Raw genomic sequence first — 21,854 nt, forward strand, 5'->3', positions numbered from 1 at the left:
GGGCATTGAGGCCAAATGTAACATCCCAACTGGCAGAAATCAGCCAATTTAACACAAGCAGAAATCTTATCTGGAATTTTCCCTGTCTATGTAGCTTATCCCCACATCAGAATACTGCATTTATCCACGGAACCATATGAGAAGCTTAAGTGGTAAACTTTAATCTATTAAAATGGCAAATGAGACAAATATAGTGCTGAACTCTGTTGGCGAATTAACTCAACATGCCCAAAAGGTGCAAGGCAACATTAAGCAAAGCCAGCTTGACACTTACTGGGTGATATTCTGCAGAATCAGTGGCATTGCATTCTCCAGAAGTCATGCTCAAGCTTTCCAATGCTCTGTTCAGGTTGCTCCTGGAATAGAGTACAGCTTTGATCATTGGTGCACAACTCCTACAGGAGTGCAGTGAAGTGAAGAGCAATGAGGCAGATTTCCCCATGTCAAAGGAATCAGATATGAGGAATGACTTGATAGTTATCACTATTCAAGTATTTCTTTACACATAAAGTGATCAAAGTGGAACATAAAGGATAGTTGAACACAGATCACCAGACAAATTTAGCTGCAGCAGTGGGAAGATAGGATGGGTGGCAGTCTGTAGAAATGAGGATGGGTGGCAGCCTGTAGCACTCAAGAGATAGGATGGGTAGCTGTCTGTAAGGAAGTCAAATGGGCCGCATGGTTTTCTTTATCTTGAATTCAGAATTCAAGTGACCATGTCTGTTTTTGTACCTTTTTTATGTCATGTATTTTTTCTTTCTTTGGTACATATGCCCCATGTTTCATGATATGTAATGTGTGCTTCATTCCTCCCCTCTGCTGTGAGACACTGCAGCCGGTGCATGGCATGGCTTCGCTTCGATCCAGGACTGAGTGGAGCGATTGTTTCAGCTAGATTCCAAGTGACCTAGTGGTCAATGCCATCGCACAGGACGCAACAGATTTTCATTTTTAATGTGTGTGAAGGATGTGAAACGTTGAAGTTTGCTCAAGGTTTGGAACCTTTGGATTAATGAGGTAGTAAGCAGGATTACAATTGTTGAAGGATAACAATGAGTGGAACTGGACGGCAAGACATTTCAGCAGAAAGAGACATAGTTTGTAACACAAATGGAAACCTGCCAGGCCCATCATCAACCGTTTGTGGGGGAAAGTGAAAATGGTGACTTCCTCAGGAAAGAGTGCACATGAGCTGCATATCCTACCCGCTCCAAATGACTCATACCATTGCAGTAAATCAAATTCCGCAGGTGGCAGAGAGAGAGAGAGGTGAATTTTACGTCCACTGTGCCAGGTCTGTTAAATTCCAATTACCAACTAACTACATGACGGGTTTTCTAACTGTGCTGACACTGAAAGAAAGCAACATTCCATTTGTATTTTTAAACTCCGCTCCCACAAGCCCCACCCCCCGCTTCCCCCAATCACCACAAATACTTTGGTTTTTGCTCCGCTCCATTCCTAGTTTTGCCGCACACACCCAATGATTTCTTCCACGTTTCCTACGTCTCATGTCTCACCTCACTGCCTTTTCAGGATTAATTTTCTTTGGTTAATAGTTAAAAGTAGGTTTGTGCTCATGAAGGGAAATAAAATTGCAGGGCTCCAGGGAAAGGGCGGGGGAGTGGGACTAGCTCGGCATGGGCTCGATGGGCCGAATAGCCTTCCTCCGTGCTGTAACTATTCTATGATTCTTTGAAGGCAAGTTAAGAAAAGGAACCTGTTCACCAGGCATTAGCAATTTAAAAAGAATTCCTCGGATAGCTTTGTCTGTGGGCTTGATCTGTGGGAGCATTATTTGCATGCTTGGGAAAATAAGTGAGTTATGCAGATTTCCTCGAGCAGAGGGAGCGCCTTGGATTCAGTGACGAGCATTTGCGGCCGGGATGATTGCAAACTGGCAGAATTTGCTGTCATTCCGCCTTTGAATCTGACTGCAACTGTGGGATTTGGCACATGTGCAGGCAGTATTCCTGAAGTTGCAGTCAGTCATTGACAGCTCTGAAACATGCTGCGATGTGTCCACCCCTTGAGAGTGGGCAATGTGTGTAATCAGCTAAATCATTGAAACGGACCTAAATTTTGGCACTTCTGCAGTACATACACTGCTAAATTCCCTCATAAAAGTTAGACCCAAAAGTGTGATTGGGGTTTTGAAAGTGTATTGACTGCTAATCAAATGTTAAGGGCCGGAAAACTAACTTTAATTTTGTGCAGTGTGAAATTTATCCCTTAATAAAAACTACAATTATCAAGAAACTTCCCAAAAATGTTCTTTAGAGTTAGACTGGCACCGATACTCACGGGGCAGGACACGTTGGCGATGGGGGTGGAACGCGGGAATCCCCGGCATGTCAAGGTCGTACCTCATCGTCATTTCTTATTCTGTTTCCTGGCCGGCAGCCGACTGGATTAGAAGGCTGGCTGGTTGCAGGGCGGCAAAACCTTCGGTAAGGGGCAGCAAACTGGGGACCTTTGGGGATGGTCCTGACAATCGGCAAAAATCATGGGGAATATCGACAGAGATCTTAGGATCGCTAGTTTGTAGTGCGGGCCGGGGAGTGGGGGGGGGGGGGGTGTTCAGTTGATCGCAGATTTGCTGGAGGGTCCAGGGGAACCACTCCTGCTCCTCCTGATTTATAAGCAATGCTATAAGAAGCACATGCCCGCTTGATCTGCCTGCTCCCGTCTCCATTGAGTTGCCAGGTTTCCCTAGTCCTGAGAAACCCAGCCATCCAGCATTAAATTTAAATCAGACTGTACTGTGGGAGTCTGATTTAAATATTATGTGTCCCATCTCTCGCAACTGGGACACAGACACGCCACAGAATCCGCTCCCGGAAAAATGGCAGCAGGCGCATATGTAATAGGATGGCATGCGGTTTTAAATCTCTCTATCCCGACCCTTTCCCATCCCTCACCGGGGGAGTGAAGGAGGGGTTAAATTGCCTCCGCTGTGTTTGTAAATCACAGCTGCACTCCCCACCCCCGCCCTTCAGGCTTCACAGTATACAAGGTACCAGATGTTTTCAAGATAAAATATTAGAAAAACCTGTTAATTACATAGTTTTATCAAATTTTTCATTATTGTTCATATGAATTGAGAGTTTAAAAACAAATTATGAATTTTAAAAGCAGAAGTGACTTCTAACGCTTTATTTATCCTTCCTGCTGATACTGTTATATTAAAAAGTATCTCAAGATTTAGTAATGGGAGAACAAGGCCTTGTCCTTGCATAGCTGCTTGTAAAGTACAACTGTGTATTTGTGTACAAGTGCCAGCCTTGTATCAATGGTACTTTAACTTCGAAGATTGTGGGTTCAAACCCCACTCCAGAGCCTCAAACACACAATCTATGCAACAATTCAGTGTAGGAGATCTTCTTCTTAGGAGTGTAGGAGTGCTGCACTATGAGGTGCCGTCTCTCAGATGTTAAACTAAGGCCCTGCCTATCTGCTCAGGTGGATGCAAAAGATCTCACTATTCGAGGATGAGCAGGGGAGATGTATCCAACATTTATTCCTCAAGCAATATCACTAATAAAACACATTATCTGATGAATTATCTCATTGGTGTTTCTGGGACCTTGCTGTGCACAAATTGGCTCCTGTGTTTGCCTACATAACAGCAGTAACTACAGTTCAAAATACTTCAGTGGCTGAGAAGTGGTTTGGGACATGAGGTTCTATATAAACAGATCCTTTCTCTCTGATATATTAGGTTAATAAAGAAAATGCAAAATCTCATAAGGTGTCTGGTCTTTCATTGGAAGCCAGGTCGGTAAATTAATATTTCCTCACCCAGCCTGCCATCCAACATCCGCTCCCCTCCCCCCCACCATTCTATTGGACTCTGGAAGCCAAGGTAAAGCAACAAAATATGGTCTAATATAAACAGAAACAGGATCCAGGCAAAGAAAGTAAAAGATCCCTTGTATCACCTCCCTTTAATGAAGTGACTCATGTGGATGTCAATTTTAAATATCCAGTAAACGGCAACACATTGTAAAAAGGGAAATATAGGCAATTCTACTCAAATTATAAGTAAATTGAAATGCTCTGGAAGCAATTTCCAAGAGCACACAGAGCAAAGTAACTGAGCTTTGATGCTGATTAAAGTACAAAGCCACAACCACCGAGTGCTCGGAGTTTGACTGAAATATTTTTTCCAGAGGGATTAACTTGCATAACTATCATAAGAATTACAATTCTGGCTATATTTTTGGACTACTCGAGTATTCGACAGCTGAAATTTTGGGCACGATTCATCTACCCTCTCTTTGCGATTGGCGCTGTGCCTCCCCTGAACATTGCCCAGCCGCCTGGTCTCCTCAGCAGGATGCTCCGCTGACACTTACCGCTGCTTTACCTTGCCCGACATTACTGTTGTAATCTGCTTCCAGTATGGCATTCCATTCATCTTTTCAGTTGAATGATAAACGTATTGCACTTGTGCTAAAATAGAGGGTCATTTTTTTTTTTTTTTTTGAGTACTATACACACTGGTGACTAGGTTCCTCACTGCCAGCTTGGGAAACATAGACTATAATCTTCACAGCAGTCTGCTTCAGGGTGATGACGAGTACTTGGCAAAATTAAAGTTGCTTTTCAATTGGCCACATGTGCCCAGGAATGAATTATCTTTAAAATAATAAAAATTCTACAAGATTAAAAGTGCCCTCTCTTAAATAAATCAGAAGGAGATGAGCAGCACAAAGAATGCTGGGGTGGCCGGGAGGAAGCATTCCTGCACCTCCTAGCCCACAAGCAGTGCCGGAAAGGTACATACCGCTTCCTCCCAGCAGTCCTCGCCTCCCTTTAGCCGACAGGTTAAACTTAAAATGGAGAAAAAAAATCTGAGGCTTGCAGCCTCATTATAATATTTAAATGGCCAAACCTGCCTCCTGGGAGCAGGTTGGTTCCTCGCCCTGCCGCCATTAAAATTGGATGTGGGCGTGTTGGGTGCGGGCTGGAGATTGTTAAAATTTCTACTTCCCACTCGACCCAAGCCCGCTCAGTTTTAGGATTAAAATTCCTCCCATTTAGTCTGAATAGATGTTTCCTATATTACAACAGTGACTACACTTCAAAAGGTAATTTATTGGCTATAAAGCGCTTTGGCAGGTCCCGAGGTTGTGACAGAAACGGCATGAATACAAGTTCTTTCTAACAGAATTTAAGCCGCAAATAAATACTCTGGAACTAGATATGCTGAATGCACTTGGTTATCTGTACTTAGCTTGGTCATAACGATGTTTGACAAATGATAACTAAACTTAAATATATTTTGTTTCCCTAATCAATGGGCTCACAGTTTTAAAAATTCAGAGTTTATAAAAGCATTAGCTGTAATTATTGACCTCTTTGCTCGAGTGTAATGTTTGTATGCATGGTCTTGTGAAGACACTTCCACCACATTAGGCAAATACATTAAGATAGTGAGCTGGATGTAATCACTTTAATTCGAATAGATAATGGTAATATCGTAAAATTCCTGAAAGAGTTATTGTGTCATTTACAATTGTCCTCTAAACTGTGCTTGATATTAATCATTAGGTATTTTGGCCATTTTGTGCATAAATCAATTAACTGACATACTTGGCCTGTATATCACTATATACTTGACCTGTATTTAATCTCCAAGAGCCCAGATTTAATAAATTGAACTCATTCACAACTCTCACTTTTACAATCTTCTTTTCTGATTTAAAAAAAAATGGCTTACTGGAGTGCATTGTGTGCACGGCACCAAATAGATCACAGTCAAAGTAAATATTTTACTGTGCGAAAGAACGGAGCTTTGTACTGAGACATGAAAGTAAAATGAAAAGGGGGCATAGTGGGGGAGGAGGGCGGGGGTAAAAGTGCACCGTGGTAATACCATTTGAATACAAGTAACATTGATTGAAATCTCAGCGGGTCAGGCAGCATCTGTGGAGAGAAAAACAGAGTTAACATTTTGGGTCGATGACCCTTCGTCAGAACTGCCGAATGTACGAAAAGAACACATTCTTAAGCACTGAAAGCGGGAGGGGAAGAAAGAACAAAAGGGAAGGTCTGTGATAGGGTGGAAGGCGGGAGAGATTAGAGAGACAAAAGCAATGGCAGAACTGAAATGGTAATAACAGAAGTTAGAAAAAAGGTTAATCTGGGTAGGGTGTGAATGGCGGAGTAATGACCAGCTGCCAATAGAGAGACAGAGGGGAAAAAAAAGAAAGACAAAAAACATAAGATGGGAGGGGGAGGAAAAGGGAGCCAAAGATGGGCAGAGGTTATGCTCTAAACTTGCTGAACTCGATGTTGAGTCCAGAAGGCTGTAAAGTGCCTGGACGAAAGAGGTGCTGTTCCTCAAGCTTGCGTTGAGCTTCATTGGAACAGTGCAGGAGTCCGAGGATGGAGATGTCGGAGTGGGAGTGGAGTGGAGAATTAAAGTCACAGGTGACCAGAAACTTACGGACTGAATGGAGATGTTCGGCAAAGCGGTCACCCAATCTACGCTTGGTGTCCCCAATGTAGAGGAGACCACATCGTGAGCAGTAAATACAGTATATTAAATTGAAAGTAGTAATAGTAAATCGCTGTTTCACCTGGAAGGAGTATTTGGGGCCTTGGATAGTGGGAAGGGAGGAGGTAAAAGGGCAGGTGTTGCATCTCCCGCGCTTGCACGGGAAGGTGCCGTGGGAAGGGGAGGGGATGACTGCGGGATGGCCCTGGGTGTGGTTTGTTGTTTGGCGAACCGACCTTTAACTTGCAGAGGCTGATCGCCAACTCTGTGGCACCTCCTCCCACCTCCCCCTGGACCATGACCCACCACTGAACATCAAACCATCATTTCCCAGACCGTCACTGACCTCATCTCCTCTGGAGATCTTCCCTCTACAGCCGCCAACCTCATAGTTCCCCAACCCCTCACAGCCTGCTTCTACCTCCATCCCAAGACCCACACAGGACTACCCCAGTAGGCTCATCGTTTCAGCCTGTTCTTGCCCCACAGAACTTATTTCTCCCCACCTCTTTTCTTCTTGTCCACTCTCTTCCCACCTACATCCGCAACTCCTCTGACACCCTCAATCACTTTAACAGTTTCCAGTTTCCTGGCCCCAACTGTCTCCTTTTCACCATGGCCATCCAATCCCTCTGCACTTCCATCCCCCACCAGGATGGCCTGAGGGCACTCTGCTTCTTCCTCGAGCAGATGCCCAACCAGTCCCCATCCACCATCACATAGAAACATAGAAAATAAGTGCAGGAGTAGGCCATTTGGCTCTTCCAGTCTGCACCGCCATTCAATGAGTTCATGGCTGAACATGCAACTTCAGTACCCCATTCCTGCTTTCTCGCCATACCCCTTGATCCCCCTAGTAGTAAGGACTTCATCTAACTCCCTTTTGAATATATTTAGTGAATTGGCCTCAACAACTTTCTGTGGTAGAGAATTCCACAGGTTCACCACTCTCTGGGTGAAGAAGTTTCTCCTCATCTCGGTCCTAAATGGCTTACCCCTTATCCTTAGACTGTGACCCCTGGTTCTGGACTTCCCCAACATTGGGAACATTCTTCCTGCATCTAACCTGTCTAAACCCGTCAGAATTTTAAATGTTTCTATGAGGTCCCCTCTCATTCTTCTGAACTCCAGTGAATACAAGCCCAGTTGATCCAGTCTTTCTTGATAGGTCAGTCCCACCATCCCGGGAATCAGTCTGGTGAACCTTCGCTGCACTCCCTTAATAGCAAGAATGTCCTTCCTCAAGTTAGGAGACCAAAACTATACACAATACTCCAGGTGTGGCCTCACCAAGGCCCTGTACAACTGTAGCAACACCTCCCTGCCCCTGTACTCAAATCCCCTCGATATGAAGGCCAACATGCCATTTGCTTTCTTAACCACCTGCTGTACCTGCATGCCAACCTTCAATGACTGATGTACCATGACACCCAGGTCTCGTTGCACCTCCCCGTTTCCTAATCTGTCACCATTCAGATAATAGTCTGTCTCTCTGTTTTTACCACCAAAGTGGATAACCTCACATTTATCCACATTATACTTCATCTGCCATGCATTTGCCCACTCACCTAACCTATCCAAGTCACTCTGCAGCCTAATAGCATCCTCCTCGCAGCTCACACTGCCACCCAACTTAGTGTCATCCGCAAATTTGGAGATACTACATTTAATCCCCTCGTCTAAATCATTAATATACAGTGTAAACAGCTGGGGCCCCAGCACAGAACCTTGCGGTACCCCACTAGTCACTGCCTGCCATTCTGAAAAGTCCCCAATTTACTCCTACTCTTTGCTTCCTGTCTGACAACCAGTTCTCAATCCACGTCAGCACACTACCCCCAATCCCATGTGCTTTAACTTTGCACATTAATCTCTTGTGTGGGACCTTGTCGAAAGCCTTCTGAAAGTCCAAATATACCACATCAACTGATTCTCCCTTGTCCACTTTACTGGAAACATCCTCAAAAAATTCCAGAAGATTTGTCAAGCATGATTTCCCTTTCACAAATCCATGCTGACTTGGACCTATCATGTCACCTCTTTCCAAATGCGCTGCGATGACATCCTTAATAATTTATTCCATCATTTTACCCACTACTGATGTCAGGCTGACCGGTCTATAATTCCCTGTTTTCTCTCTCCCTCCTTTTTTTAAAAAGTGGGGTTACATTGGCTACTCTCCACTCCATAGGAACTGATCCAGAGTCAATGGAATGTTGGAAAATGACTGTCAATGCATCCGCTATTTCCAAGGCCACCTCCTTAAGTACTCTGGGATGCAGTCCATCAGGCCCTGGGGATTTATCGGCCTTCAATCCCATCAATTTCCCCAACACAATTTCCCGACTAATAAAGATTTCCCTCAGTTCCTCCTCCTTACTAGACCCTCTGACCCCTTTTCTATCCGGAAGGTTGTTTGTGTCCTCCTTAGTGAATACCGAACCAAAGTAATTGTTCAATTGGTCTGCCATTTCTTTGTTCCCAGTTATGACTTCCCCTGATTCTGACTGCAGGGGACCTACGTTTGTCTTTACTAACCTTTTTCTCTTTACATACCTATAGAAACTTTTGCAATCCGCCTTAATGTTCCCTGCAAGCTTCTTCTCGTACTCCATTTTCCCTGCCCTAATCAAACCCTTTGTCCTCCTCTGCTGAGTTCTAAATTTCTCCCAGTCCCCGGGTTCGCTGCTATTTCTGGCCAATTTGTATGCCACTTCCTTGGCTTTAATACTATCCCTGATTTCCCTAGATAGCCACGGTTGAGCCACCTTCCCTTTTTTTTTTACACCAGACAGGAATGTACAATTGTTGTAGTTCATCCATGCGGTCTCTAAATGTCTGCCATTGCCCATCCACAGTCCACCCCTTAAGTATCATTCGCCAATCTATCCTAGCCAATTCACGCCTCATACCTTCAAAGTTACCCTTCTTTAAGTTCTGGACCATGGTCTCTGAATTAACTGTTTCATTCTGCATCCTAATGCAGAATTCCACCATATTATGGTCACTCTTCCCCAAGGGGCCTCGCACAACGAGATTGCTAATTAATCCTCTCTCATTACACAACACCCAGTCTAAGATGGCCTCCCCCCTAGTTGGTTCCTCGACATATTGGTCGAGAAAACCATCCCTTATGCACTCCAGGAAATCCTCCTCCACCGTATTGCTTCCAGTTTGGTAGCCCAATCTGTGTGCATATTAAAGTCACCCATGATAACTGCTGCACCTTTATTGCATGCACCCCCTAATTTCCTGTTTGATGCCCTCCCCAACATCACTACTACTGTTTGGAGGTCTGTACACAACACCCACCCTCCTCCGCCTGGCTGAACTTGTTCTCACATTGAACAACTTCTGCTTTAACTCCACTCACTTCCTCCAAATTAAAAGGTATTGCTATGGGAGCCTGCATGGGTCCTATCTATGCCTGCCTTTTTGTGGGATATGTGGAACATTCTTTGTTCCAGTCCTACTTCGGTCCCCTTCCTCACCTTTTTTTCCGGTACAATGATGACTGTATCAATGCCATTTCCTGCTCTCAACCTGAGTTTGAAAATTATATTCACTTTGCATCCAATTTCCACCCTTCCCTGACCTTCACATGGTCTATCCCCTTCCCTTCCTTGACTTCTGTTTCTCCATTTCTGGGGATAGACTATTGACAAACATTCACTACAAGCCCACTGACTCCCACAGCTACCTGGACTACACTTCCTCTCAACCTGCATCCTGTAAGGACTCCATTCCATTCGCCCAGTTTCTCCATCGCATCTGCTCTGACAACCCCACCTTTCACACTAGTGCCTCTGACATGTCTTCCTTTTTTCTCAACAGAGGATTCGTCTCCGCCGTGGTTAACATGGCCCTCGACCGAGTCCATTCTATTTCCCGCACCTCTATTCTCACCCCTTCCCCTCCCTCTCAGAACCACAACAGGGTTCCCCTTGTCCTCACCTTTCACCCCACCAGCCTCCACGTTCAGCGGATCATCCGCCGCCATTTTCGTCGCCTCCAGCGTGATCCCACCACCAATCACATCTTCCCCTCCCCTTCCCTCCCCACATTCCGAAGGGACCGCTCCCTCCGCGACACCCTGGTCCATTCCGCAGTCACCCCCAGCACCCCCTCCCCTTCCCTCGGCACCTATCCGTGCAAGCACAGGAGATGCAACACCTGCCCTTTTACCTCCTCCCTTCACACTATCCAGGGCCCCAAATACTCCTTCCAGGTGAAACAGTGATTTACTTGTATTTCTTTCAATTTAGTATACTGTATTCGCTGCTTACGATGTGGTCTCCTCTACATTGGGGACACCAAGCGTAGATTGGATGACTGCTTTGCCGAACATCTCCATTCAGTCTGTAAGTGTGACCCTGAGCTTCTGGTCACCTGTCACTTTAATTCTCCACTCCACTCCCACTCTGATATCTCCGTCCTCAGACTCCTGCACTGTTGCAATGAAGCTTAACGCAAGCTCGAGGAACAGCAACTCATCTTTCGTTTAGGCACTTTACAGCCTTCTGGACTCTACATCGAGTTCAACAATTTCAGAGCATAACCTCTGGCCATCTTTGGCTCCCTTTCCTCCCCCCCCCCCCATCTGATGTTTTTTTCTTTCCCCCCCACCCCTCTTTATCTCCAATGGCAGCTGGTCATTACTCCGCCATTCATGCCCTACCCAGATTAACCTTTTTCTAACTCCTGCCATTACCATTTCAATTCAGCCCATCATCCCTTTTATCTCTCTAATCTCTCCTGCCTTCTACCCTATCACAGACCTTCCCTTTTGTTCTTTCTTCCCCTCCCCCTTTCAGTGTTTAAGAATGTGTTCTTTTCGTACATTCGGCAGTTCTGACGAAGGGTCATCGACCCGAAACGTTACCTCTGTTTTTCTCTCCACAGATGCTGCCTGACCCGCTGAGATTTCTAGCGTTCTTTGTTTTTATTTCAGATTCCAGCATCCACAGTATTTTGCTTTTGTAACCTTGATTGAAATCTTCCTTGTTATTTTAACCAAAATGTTAAATAGCAGACAGAGGAATTTCATATGGCTATCACCCCAATGATTTCTGTTGTTTTGGAGCTGGCAATAATGCATTTCCTGAAGGTGATGATTGCCACGGAGGTGTAGTTCTACAATATGGCTGCCCTCAGAACACCACCCTACATGGTGTGTCTAAACAGCAAGTATCAGCACGTCCTCTCACTGTACATCACATACACGTTCTGACAGAGGCACAAGATAGGAATCAAGAGTGGGAATGCTGGATATTTTCCCCCTCCCTCGATTGGGAACACCAACGCCAATTGCAATGCTTTATTGGTATTCTGGCTAAGATCAGTTAACCTGATGATCAAACCTGGCACCACTTATTGTTGAGTAGCATATCATGCAATGCTTTTGCCTATTGAGTCGCTGGAGGAACAACAGCAAGCAGCTTTTATATTACGTCTTTAACATAGAAAAATGTCTCAAGGTGCTTCACACTAGAGTGATCAGACCAAAATGGACACCAAGCCGAGAAAGGAGCCATTAGGAGGGGTGACCAAGATCCTGGTCGAAGATATGGGTTTGGGAGGGTCTTAAAGAAGGAGAGGGAGGTGGAGAGGTTTAATGAGGAAGTTTGAGAATGTGGGGCCGAGACGGTTGAAGGCACGGCTGCCAATGGTGGGGCAAGGGGAGAAAAGAATGTTGAGTTCGGGGGGAAATTTTAGGGCTGGAGGAGGTTAGAAAGTTAGAGAGGCAGAGGTCATGAAGGAATTTAAATATAGGACTGAGAATTTGAAATTGGAGACATTGGTGGACCAGGAGCCAATGTAGGTCAGCGAGTACAAGGATGATGGGTCAGCGGGACTTGATGTGGGATAGGATATATGCAGCAGAGCTTTGGATGAGCTAAAGTTTATGGAAGGTGGAGGATGCAAGCCCAGCTCGAAGAACATTGGAATAATTGAGACGGGACTTTAAAAAGGCACACAATTAGGGGTTCAGCAGATGGGCTACGGCAAGGCTGGAGGTGGGCAATGTTACATAGCTGGAGAATTGACCCGCTGAGATTTCCAGCATTTTTTGTTTTTGTATTACATCGCTGGAAGTTGGTGTTTTTAGTGTTGGAGGATAGGAGGTTGGAAGCTCAGCTTGGGTCGAATAAGATTTCAAGGTTGCAATCAGTCTGTTTTAATCAGAGATAATGGTCAGGCAGGGGGATGGAATCAGTTGCGAGGATACGTAGCAGAGATCAAAGACAATGGCTTTGGTCTTCCTAATATTTAACTGGAGGAAACTGCAGTTCATCCAAAGCTGAATGTTGGACAAACAGTCTAACAGCGCAAAGGAAGTGGAGGGGTTGAGATAGGTGCTGGAGATAGAGCTGGGTCCCATCAGTGTACAATTGGAAGCTGACCCCATGTCTGCAGATAATGTTGGCCAGCATTATTATTTTTGATGTGTTTCAAATGCACAATTAGCCATCAAAAGCATCTACATGTACCAGATTTTGTCTCACTAGCCTGATTTACGTCGATGTATTGCTCTGTTCACATTATCCATGCCATCCCTCTTAATGTTATTCTCTCTACAGCTTGAGTTTCTGTGATCTTTCTCAATATTTCATTCCTGTTGCATTTGGGATCACTTTTTGTTGCTTTTTTTTTTAAAAAAAAAGGGGTGATTTCCCTCGTTCCTTTGTGATTTTTTTAATCTTCTTTATCCTCGTGCCTTGACAATTCTCAGCAAAAAGGGTGAGAGTACGCCTGATCTCAGGTGGATGCTGGTGCCAGGAGGCATCAGGGACCACCCCACTGTACCTCTTCCTCCAAATCTCCCCCTTACCACCCGCTCGTATTTAGTCCGTCCCTCCTCTGTGGCACTTTCTTCCAAATGAAAGTTTCACGGAATATCCTCTTGTTTTGGAGCTACTCAAAAAGGGCTCATAAAAATGTTTAAAAATCCCTCACAACAGACTAAAATCTGCTCCTGTGGAAACGTAACAAAACAGCCAGTGTCAATATTGCATTTGAGGCTCAATGTACATTTACAGTAAACACCAACAAGTGAGTTAGGGTAGCTGGGGTAGGAGGGAGGGAGGCTTCAGCTACAGAAGTCTGATGAAACGGACTGAAACTGCTGCGTTCCGGCCTCTTTCCAGCCTGCACCGAGCAGCTGACAGCTCCACTGGGCTCTGACCCAATTTGCAGACTTGCTCAAACTCAGCTTAAAAATGTCAATGGGAATTTCCTGCTGAGATGAAGGAAGACAAGCTCAGGCAAGCAAGAACAGCCCTCACATTGATGGAAGCTATTAATAAATAATGAGGGACTGCCAGTGTTTTAAAGGTGACCTTAACAACAGTTTCCTTCTCCACTACTCATGAATTCTATTCCGTTTTCAGCAACAAAGAACACACACCTGCAGCAAGAGTGGAAAGTTCCATTCATGCACAAAATGATGCTCTCTCAGGATACAAGGAACAAAAACTGTGTTTATAAAAGGGCATCTTATCATCTTCTGTTTGAACATGTTCTACCCACTCCTTCAATCCCACCCATAATTTTAAATCGGAGAGAAGAGCATAAGATGTTTCAAAAGCACCATGCATACAATTCATATATAAAGACGACATTTTTAGTATTCGACCAAATTGTACATAGATCAGGGTTTCTTGAGTGTTATGGTTCCTGTGTCTTGGATGAGTATCTTAACTGCAAACATAAATCATTCAACACTAACTGGGTGAGTTGAGCTGGCTGGGCGAAGCTTCAGCCACAGAACATGTGAAGGCCAACAGAGCAGCCCATATAATTATAAAAAGCATAGTGCCTGATGGATTAGGTGTGGGCTTTTCGAACAAATGCAAAGGCGTTGGTAAATGCATCACCCAGTGTGGAATGACACCATGCAGCTCAGGCAGGTCCCACGTCTAGTGAAATTCAATGACCTTAGCTGGAAAGTGTACATGTGTATATGAACAGAATCAGGAGGAGGAGGGATCAATCCACCCCCCCGCAATGATGCTGATCATGGTCTGGGCTCACAATGAACCACCACCACTCGGGCAAGGTGCTGGAGTGAGGCGAGCTTAGGAATTCACTGTAAAGTCTTCTGCAGAGCTGAATAACTTAACAATGATTCACAGAACACACCAATGGACTATGTATTTTACTCTATGAGTAACACAGTCCCAAGTGACTCAGAGCAGGATAAACTGTGAATGGATATTTGACTGATTTGATTTGAATTTTTTGAGGAATTTTTTGAGGATGTTTCCAGTAAAGTGGACAAAGGAGAACCAGTTGATGTGGTATATTTGGACTTTCAGAAGGCTTTCGACAAGGTCCCACACAAGAGATTAATGTGCAAATTTAAAGCACATGGGATTGGGGGTAGTGTGCTGACGTGGATTGAGAACTGGTTGTTAGACAGGAAGCAAAGAGTAGGAGTAAACGGGTACTTTTCAGAATGGCAGGCAGTGACTAGTGGGGTGCCGCAAGGTTCTGTGCTGGGGCCCCAGCTGTTTACATTGTACATTAATGATTTAGACGAGGGGATTAAATGCAGTATCTCCAAATTTGCGGATGACACTAAGTTGGGTGGCAGTGTGAGCTGCGAGGAGGATGCTATTAGGCTGCAGAGTGACTTGGATAGGTTAGGTGAGTGGGCAAATGCATGGCAGATGAAGTATAATGTGGATAAATGTGAGGTTATCCACTTTGGTGGTAAAAACAGAGAGACAGACTATTATCTGAATGGTGACAGATTAGGAAAAGGGAAGGTGCAACGAGACCTGGGTGTCATGGTACATCAGTCATTGAAGGTTAGCATGCAGGTACAGCAGGCGGTTAAGAAAGCAAATGGCATGTTGGCCTTCATAGCGAGGGGATTTGAATACAGGGGCAGGGAGGTGTTGCTACAGTTGTACAGGGCCTTGGTGAGGCCACACCTGGAGTATTGTGTACAGTTTTGGTCTCCTAACTTGAGGAAGGACATTCTTGCTATTGAGGGAGTGCAGCGAAGATTCACCAGACTGATTCCCGGGATGGCGGGACTGACCTATCAAGAAAGACTGGATCAACTGGGCTTGTATTCACTGGAGTTCAGAAGAATGAGAGGGGACCTCATAGAAACGTTTAAAATTCTGACGGGTTTAGACAGGTTAGATGCAGGAAGAATGTTCCCAATGTTGGGGAAGTCCAGAACCAGGGGTCACAGTCTGAGGATAAGGGGTAAGCCATTTAGGACTGAGATGAGGAGAAACTTCTTCACCCAGAGAGTGGTGAACCTGTGGAATTCTCTACCACAGAAAGTAGTTGAGGCCAATTCACTAAATATATTCAAAAGGGAGTTAGATGAAGTCCTTACTACTCGGGGATCAAGGGTTATGGCGAGAAAGCAGGAAGGGGGTACTGTAGTTTCATGTTCAGCCATGAACTCATTGAATGGCGGTGCAGGCTAGAAGGGCTGAATGGCCTGCTCCTGCACCTATTTTCTATGTTTCTATGTTTTCTATGATAGTGGTCTCACGTACAAGAAGTCAGGATTATGCCCCTTTTACATGGTAGAAGGCTGGTGTACACAAATCCACACTAGGAGGCAAACATGAATCCAAAATACAGAATTTAATCACCATGTGAATACTACAAAAGGTCAAACGCCTTTTATGAGACTGGAACAGAAGTATTTTAAAAACATGGGTCCCGATCGGGCCACGTTCCGTGTGGGGGGTGAAGTTAGGAACGGCAAACCCGGAAGTATGGGTTTCCCGAATGTCCTAAAACTGCAGGATATCTTTTAATTTTTTCCTGTCGTTTTCCCACCCACAGCAGCCTGATTAATAGACTGAGCAGGTCAAGCGCCACGCTCCGGAGCCCCACCGGCAATGGCAGCGCTACGTGGATGCTCCGCACAGCACTGATGGGGCAGAACGCCCCTCCCCTTCAATTAAAGGGGAGGGCTACTACGTGCTCTGCAGTCCCTTAAGTGACCTCCACTGGGCCACCAGGGATGTCCTCAGTCAACAGCGTGGCACCCATAACGGAGTGCCGGGCTCCAAGGATGGCAGCCCGGTTGAGGGCCGCCATTGTTGGGCCGACAGAAGAGTTGGCCGACAAAAATATATGGCGCCCTGGCGGCGGATATCTGCCAGCTTTGCGGCCCGCAGAGCTGCCGGTTATATCGGCCAGTGCCATCTTCGCCACCTGCAGGGCGCAAAGGGGTCAGCGTGCACGCCGATGACGTCATCGGTGTGCGTGTGCCAGCCCGGGGCGTAAATCACAGGGCACGGCGTTAATGGCACAACGCTCCCCAAACCTCCTATGCAATTTCCATGGAGACGCTATTGACCCTATCCTCCGGGCAAAACCTTGTTGCACCCCATTAGCACCCCCGGGAGGCTCTAATGGGGTTATAAATAGGGGCAATTTCACCCACTGAATCTTTAAACTTGCAACCGCTGTATTCAACCGATTTTTTTCCTGAATGAATATCCATCTGAAGCAAAGCTCGGTGTTTCCTCACTATGTGAGCTTTAATTTGGGCGTGACTCATCCCATTTTCTTGGGCTAAACTGGTAACATTATAATTTTTCCTTGATAGAATTAAAAAAAAAAATAACTTGCATTTATATAGTGGCTTTCACGACCTCAGGACATCCTAAAGCAATTTACAGCCAATGACGTACTTTTCAAGCGCAGTCACTGTTGTAATGTAGTAAATGCGGCAGCCAATTTGTGCAGAGTAAGGTCCCTTAAACAGCAATGTGTTAATGACCAGAGAATCTGTCCTGGTGATGTTGGTTGAGGGATAAATATTGGCCCGAACACTGGGGAGAACATCCCTGTTCTTCTTTGAAATAGTGCCACGGCATCTTTTACATTCAGGGAATGATACTTTGCTCCCTCCAATCAGACATTGATAGCATGTCTGCCTCTTCAAAGATCATTTGACCTTAGCATGGTCCTGTTGGGCCTCCTCCTTGACCTGCTATCTGTTTGCCAAGCGGTTTCATTTTCAACCATAATGATGGCTTTAAGCCAGCGAGAACATTATTACTGTGGGCATTGATCTCTCTTCTAAGAGCATAGCAGTACGCACTGTGGAGACTTGAAATTAAAAACATGCACAGTGGATAGATACCCTGATATAAAGCCAATATTATATTAAAAAGTGAAACCAAGTCTAGACGCCCTGGAAATCTGAAATATAGAAATTCTCAGCAGGCTAGTTGGCATCTTTAAAGAGAAAAGACAGGATGTGATATTTTGGGTGTCGATATTAACGACTTGGATGAAGGTACCGAGTGTAACGTAGTCAAGTTTGCTGATGATACAAAGATGGGAGGAAAAGCAATGTGCAAAAGGACAGACAGGCTAAATGAGTGGGCAAAAATTTGGCAGATGGAGTATAATGTTAGAAAGTGTGAGGTCATGCACTTTGGCAGAAAAAAAAAATCGAAGAGCAAGTTATTATTTAAATGGAGAAAAAAATTGCAAAGTGCTGCAGTACAGCGGGACCTGGGGGTCCTGGTACATGAAACACAAAAGGTTAGTATGCAGGTACAGCAAGTGATCAGGAAGGCCAATGGAATCTTGGCCTTTATTGCAAAGGGGATGGAGTATAAAAGCAGGGAAGTCTTGCTACAGTTATACAGGGTATTGGTGAGGCCACACCTGGAACACTGCGTGCAATTTTGGTTTCCATATTTACGAAAGGATATACTTGCTTTGCAGGCAGTTCAGAGAAGGTTCACTAGGTTTATTCCGGAGATGAGAGGGTTGACTTATGAGGAAAGGTCGAGTAGGTTGGGCCTCTACTCATTGGAATTCAGAAGAATGAGAGGTGATCTTATTGAAACGTATAAAATTATGAAGGGGCTTGACAAGGTGGCTGTAGTGAGGATGTTTCCACTGATAGGGGAGACTAGAACTAGAGGGCATAATCTTAGAATAAGGAGCCGCCCATTTAAAACTATGAGGAGGATTTTCTTCTTTCAGAGGCTTGTAAATCTGTGGAATTCGCTGCCTCAGAGAGCTGTGGAAGCTGGGTCACTGAATAAATTTAAGACAGAGATAGACGGTTTCTTAACCGAAAAGGGAATAAGGGGTTATGGGGAGCGGGCAGGAAAGTGGACCCGAGTCCATGATTAGATCAGCCATGATCGTATTAAATGGCGGAGCGGGCTCGAGGGGCCGTATGGCCCACTCCTGCTCCTATTTCTTATGTTCTTAACTTTGATTGGAACATCCTCTATTTACAGATGCTGCCGTTGGATGGATGTTGTCGATCTTTTTAACAAAGAGGTTGACGTCCTATATCCAAACTGGAAAATATAGATCCATGCGACTGTGTAACAGACTCAGAAAAGGAGCAAATGGCCTTCATCATTTCAAGGGGTAGGAGATTTGTTTGTTCTTTTCAAAAGCCATCCATAAAATAAATTAAACCTATCAGCCTTTCAAAGATTAAATGCACAGCACTACTACACTTTGTGTATAGCTTACATTCACTCAAGTGCTTGGGAATGTGATCAATCAGAATGAGTATGCAGGATCTATTTGCGCTGCTCTCGAAGTGGTTACTGAAACTAGGAGAGCCGGTGTGCTGCAACAGCTTTTAACCATGCATGCAGAACAGAAGGACTGCTGAGAATATTCCATTAGAGAAATATTTATTGTACCCACATTCAGGGGTAGTTACATGCACTGAATTTTTTCTAAAAGTAGTGAGAGACTAATTGGTAACTGGATTAAGTACCCAGCCCTTTCATCTATGGGACTGGATCAAATCCAACCCAGACTGAGGAGATGAAAATCAACCTTCACTGATAGGTGTAAGGATCGAATGTGAAATGAGTTTTGGCAGTTCCCAGTAGGTGAGGGTCTGCAATGTAAAACGACTTCTAATTTGGAAATCTCATTTCAGAGATTTAAAAGAAAAATAGAATTGTCACACTGATACAGTAGGGTGCTCTTCTGGGTTCAAGGCCAACATACAATGCTGGAGCAGAGCAGAAGAATCACCACTCTGCATTTGACTGTGCTGTACCTGACCTGAAAACTTGGTGTGACAAGATGTATCTAATATGGGGAAAACGTTTTCCATTCTCTAGTGCTTATATCCCTTCTCCCTAGACGAGCGTAAAAGACATCAAAAGAAATACAGCAATTATAATCTACTCAAGTGTACAGACCTATAAAATTAGGACTTTCAGATTATTATATAGTCCTGTCAACGTGTTAAGGTTTTACTTAAACCATGTCCCTGGTTTATAGAGTGAAAGGTTAACTGATGTCACCAGACAATCATTGACCCAACATACTTCGGGATTCCAACTGAACATGCTCATTCTGTTCCCACACTCCGCATAGCTTCCCAGAATGTCAGCCGTAGTCAATATTGAAAAATAGTCATCTTTTTCTGTCAAACATAATTCTTTGTTCGTCTTTTTTTTATAAAAAGAAATTAAGTACTGACAGAGACACTCATTCTTTAAAAAAACAGCCACCCTAACAACTGGAAGCTCACCTGCACACTCAGTAAGCAAACACCTTCTCGTATCTGTGCGCACGTGGTATTCCTCGTTCTTTTGTTTTGTTCCTTTTTAAACGCTATTGATCTGGGATACCTTCCCGTTCTGATAAAGTGACCACATTTGAAATGTCAACTGGTCCCCACAGATGCTCAAGGCACACAGTGTTTCCAGCACTTTGTTTTAGATTCCCAGCATCTGCAGCATTTCTCCTTTTTAACTACATCTACAATGATGGGAGAAGGTATCCCAGCCGGTGTTCCAGTGCCCCATCATATACTAGTACACATCCCAATTTGACTGGCTGGTCATTAAAACTCAATTGTCTCAATAAATGAGATGCTAAATCTCAGCTGGGTCATTGGTCTAGAGCATTTTATTCTCCTGGTTTAATTAATTCAAAACAGAGAAATTAATGTAATGCTATAGACAGGCATACTGGGCTGTATTTGATTCAAAGGCAGCATTAATCACCACAATCAAACTACATTGCAACAGGTTTGGGGCACAGTGCTGATTTAATATTTCAGTCACCTTGGTGTTCTAATTAGAGTAGATGCAACGAGGCCATTGCACTGAGCCAGAGATTTTCAATTGAGCATTAAATGTTAAAAACTAAATTGGAGCATGTTTACTGGGAAGCTCGTGTAAATAATATGCAATGTTTTACAAAATTAACGCTGGTTCAAATTGTTAATAGCCTTGGGTTTGTTTTTAATTGAAACCATTCCGTGTACTGACTGTATAAATGTTAAACTCTACATCGCTCCGGTTTAACCACATCCGTAGTTAAAAAGGAGATCGTATGAGACAATTTGAACCACATGTTAGTGTGCAAAAGGTCAAAGAGAGAGAAGAGTAAAGACTCTCACGATAGCTCCCCCTTCCATCTAGTTAAAAGACAGCGTTCCAGCCTACCTGCAATATAAGCAGCATCTGAATGATTGAAGGTGGGACCCTTGCACGTGGGCGGGACAGAGCGTCTTCTAGTTTCACATTTAGCGTGATCACATTCCTGAAATGCAGCAGAGCTATCTGCCGAACCGTGGATTCCTTGCCCTGCGAGATCAATGATTAACAGAAACAAAGGAACAACAATTAGAAGGAATTTGGGATTACAAAAAAATAAGGGCTAGGTTTATTGGAGCACAATGAGCATTTTTGTACAGACCTTAGCCAAGATTTATTCCAGACCCTTGCACTGCACAATGCAGTGAAATCAAGCATTGCACCACACCCACCCAGTACCCCCTCCCAGTTTAGGATGTCTTCTCAACCTTTAAGCATACAAAGCATATCATATATCATGCAAGAGTAAAACACGAGTGATTATGTGATGTACTACTTCCTGGACACATATACGTCTCCGTACAGTACTCAAACAAGTACTTACATGGTTATATGAAAATCAGCAACAAATCTGTTGGCTAAGCACTAGATCGCAAACACATGTGACTATGATATGGTTCAAACAGCTGTGCAACCATATCACCAAATCCATACTACAGGTGATACTTACTTCATCAAACATGCCAAGGGGAACGATGCAACTCACATATACAACGATTTCTTTTGAGCTCCAGGCTGCCCATCTCAGATTAAAATCTTCCAGACATACAAATCAGTTACACTCTACAACACATCTGTCACGCTGCACAACTCAGAGGCTTTCTAACATAATGGGATCGATGTTAATTTTTATGGTCAGAAGGTAAACTCGGGCCCATATTGTACCCCCTGCCCAAAGTCAATGGAAAGGAAAATCCATCAGGGTGTATTGCAGGTCAGCTGATCTGCTGAGTTTACCACCCAGTGGTGACATC

General features: G+C 44.4%; 1 protein-coding gene across 3 annotated transcripts in view; it reads right to left on the reverse strand.

The window, feature by feature from the left end:
- The window catches only part of LOC139280825 (proline-rich protein 5-like), an 80,235-nt gene that overhangs the window by 18,693 nt on the left and 39,688 nt on the right, over positions 1–21,854 (reverse strand). For all 3 annotated transcript variants that reach the window (XM_070900556.1, XM_070900557.1, XM_070900555.1), the window contains one exon: positions 20,950–21,090. In XM_070900556.1, the coding sequence (XP_070756657.1) occupies positions 20,950–21,090 (141 nt within the window). The remainder of the gene's footprint in view (positions 1–20,949; positions 21,091–21,854) is intronic.

The sequence above is a fragment of the Pristiophorus japonicus genome, chromosome 15, assembly GCF_044704955.1.
Source record: "Pristiophorus japonicus isolate sPriJap1 chromosome 15, sPriJap1.hap1, whole genome shotgun sequence".
In the NCBI taxonomy this organism is placed as follows: domain Eukaryota; kingdom Metazoa; phylum Chordata; class Chondrichthyes; family Pristiophoridae; genus Pristiophorus; species Pristiophorus japonicus.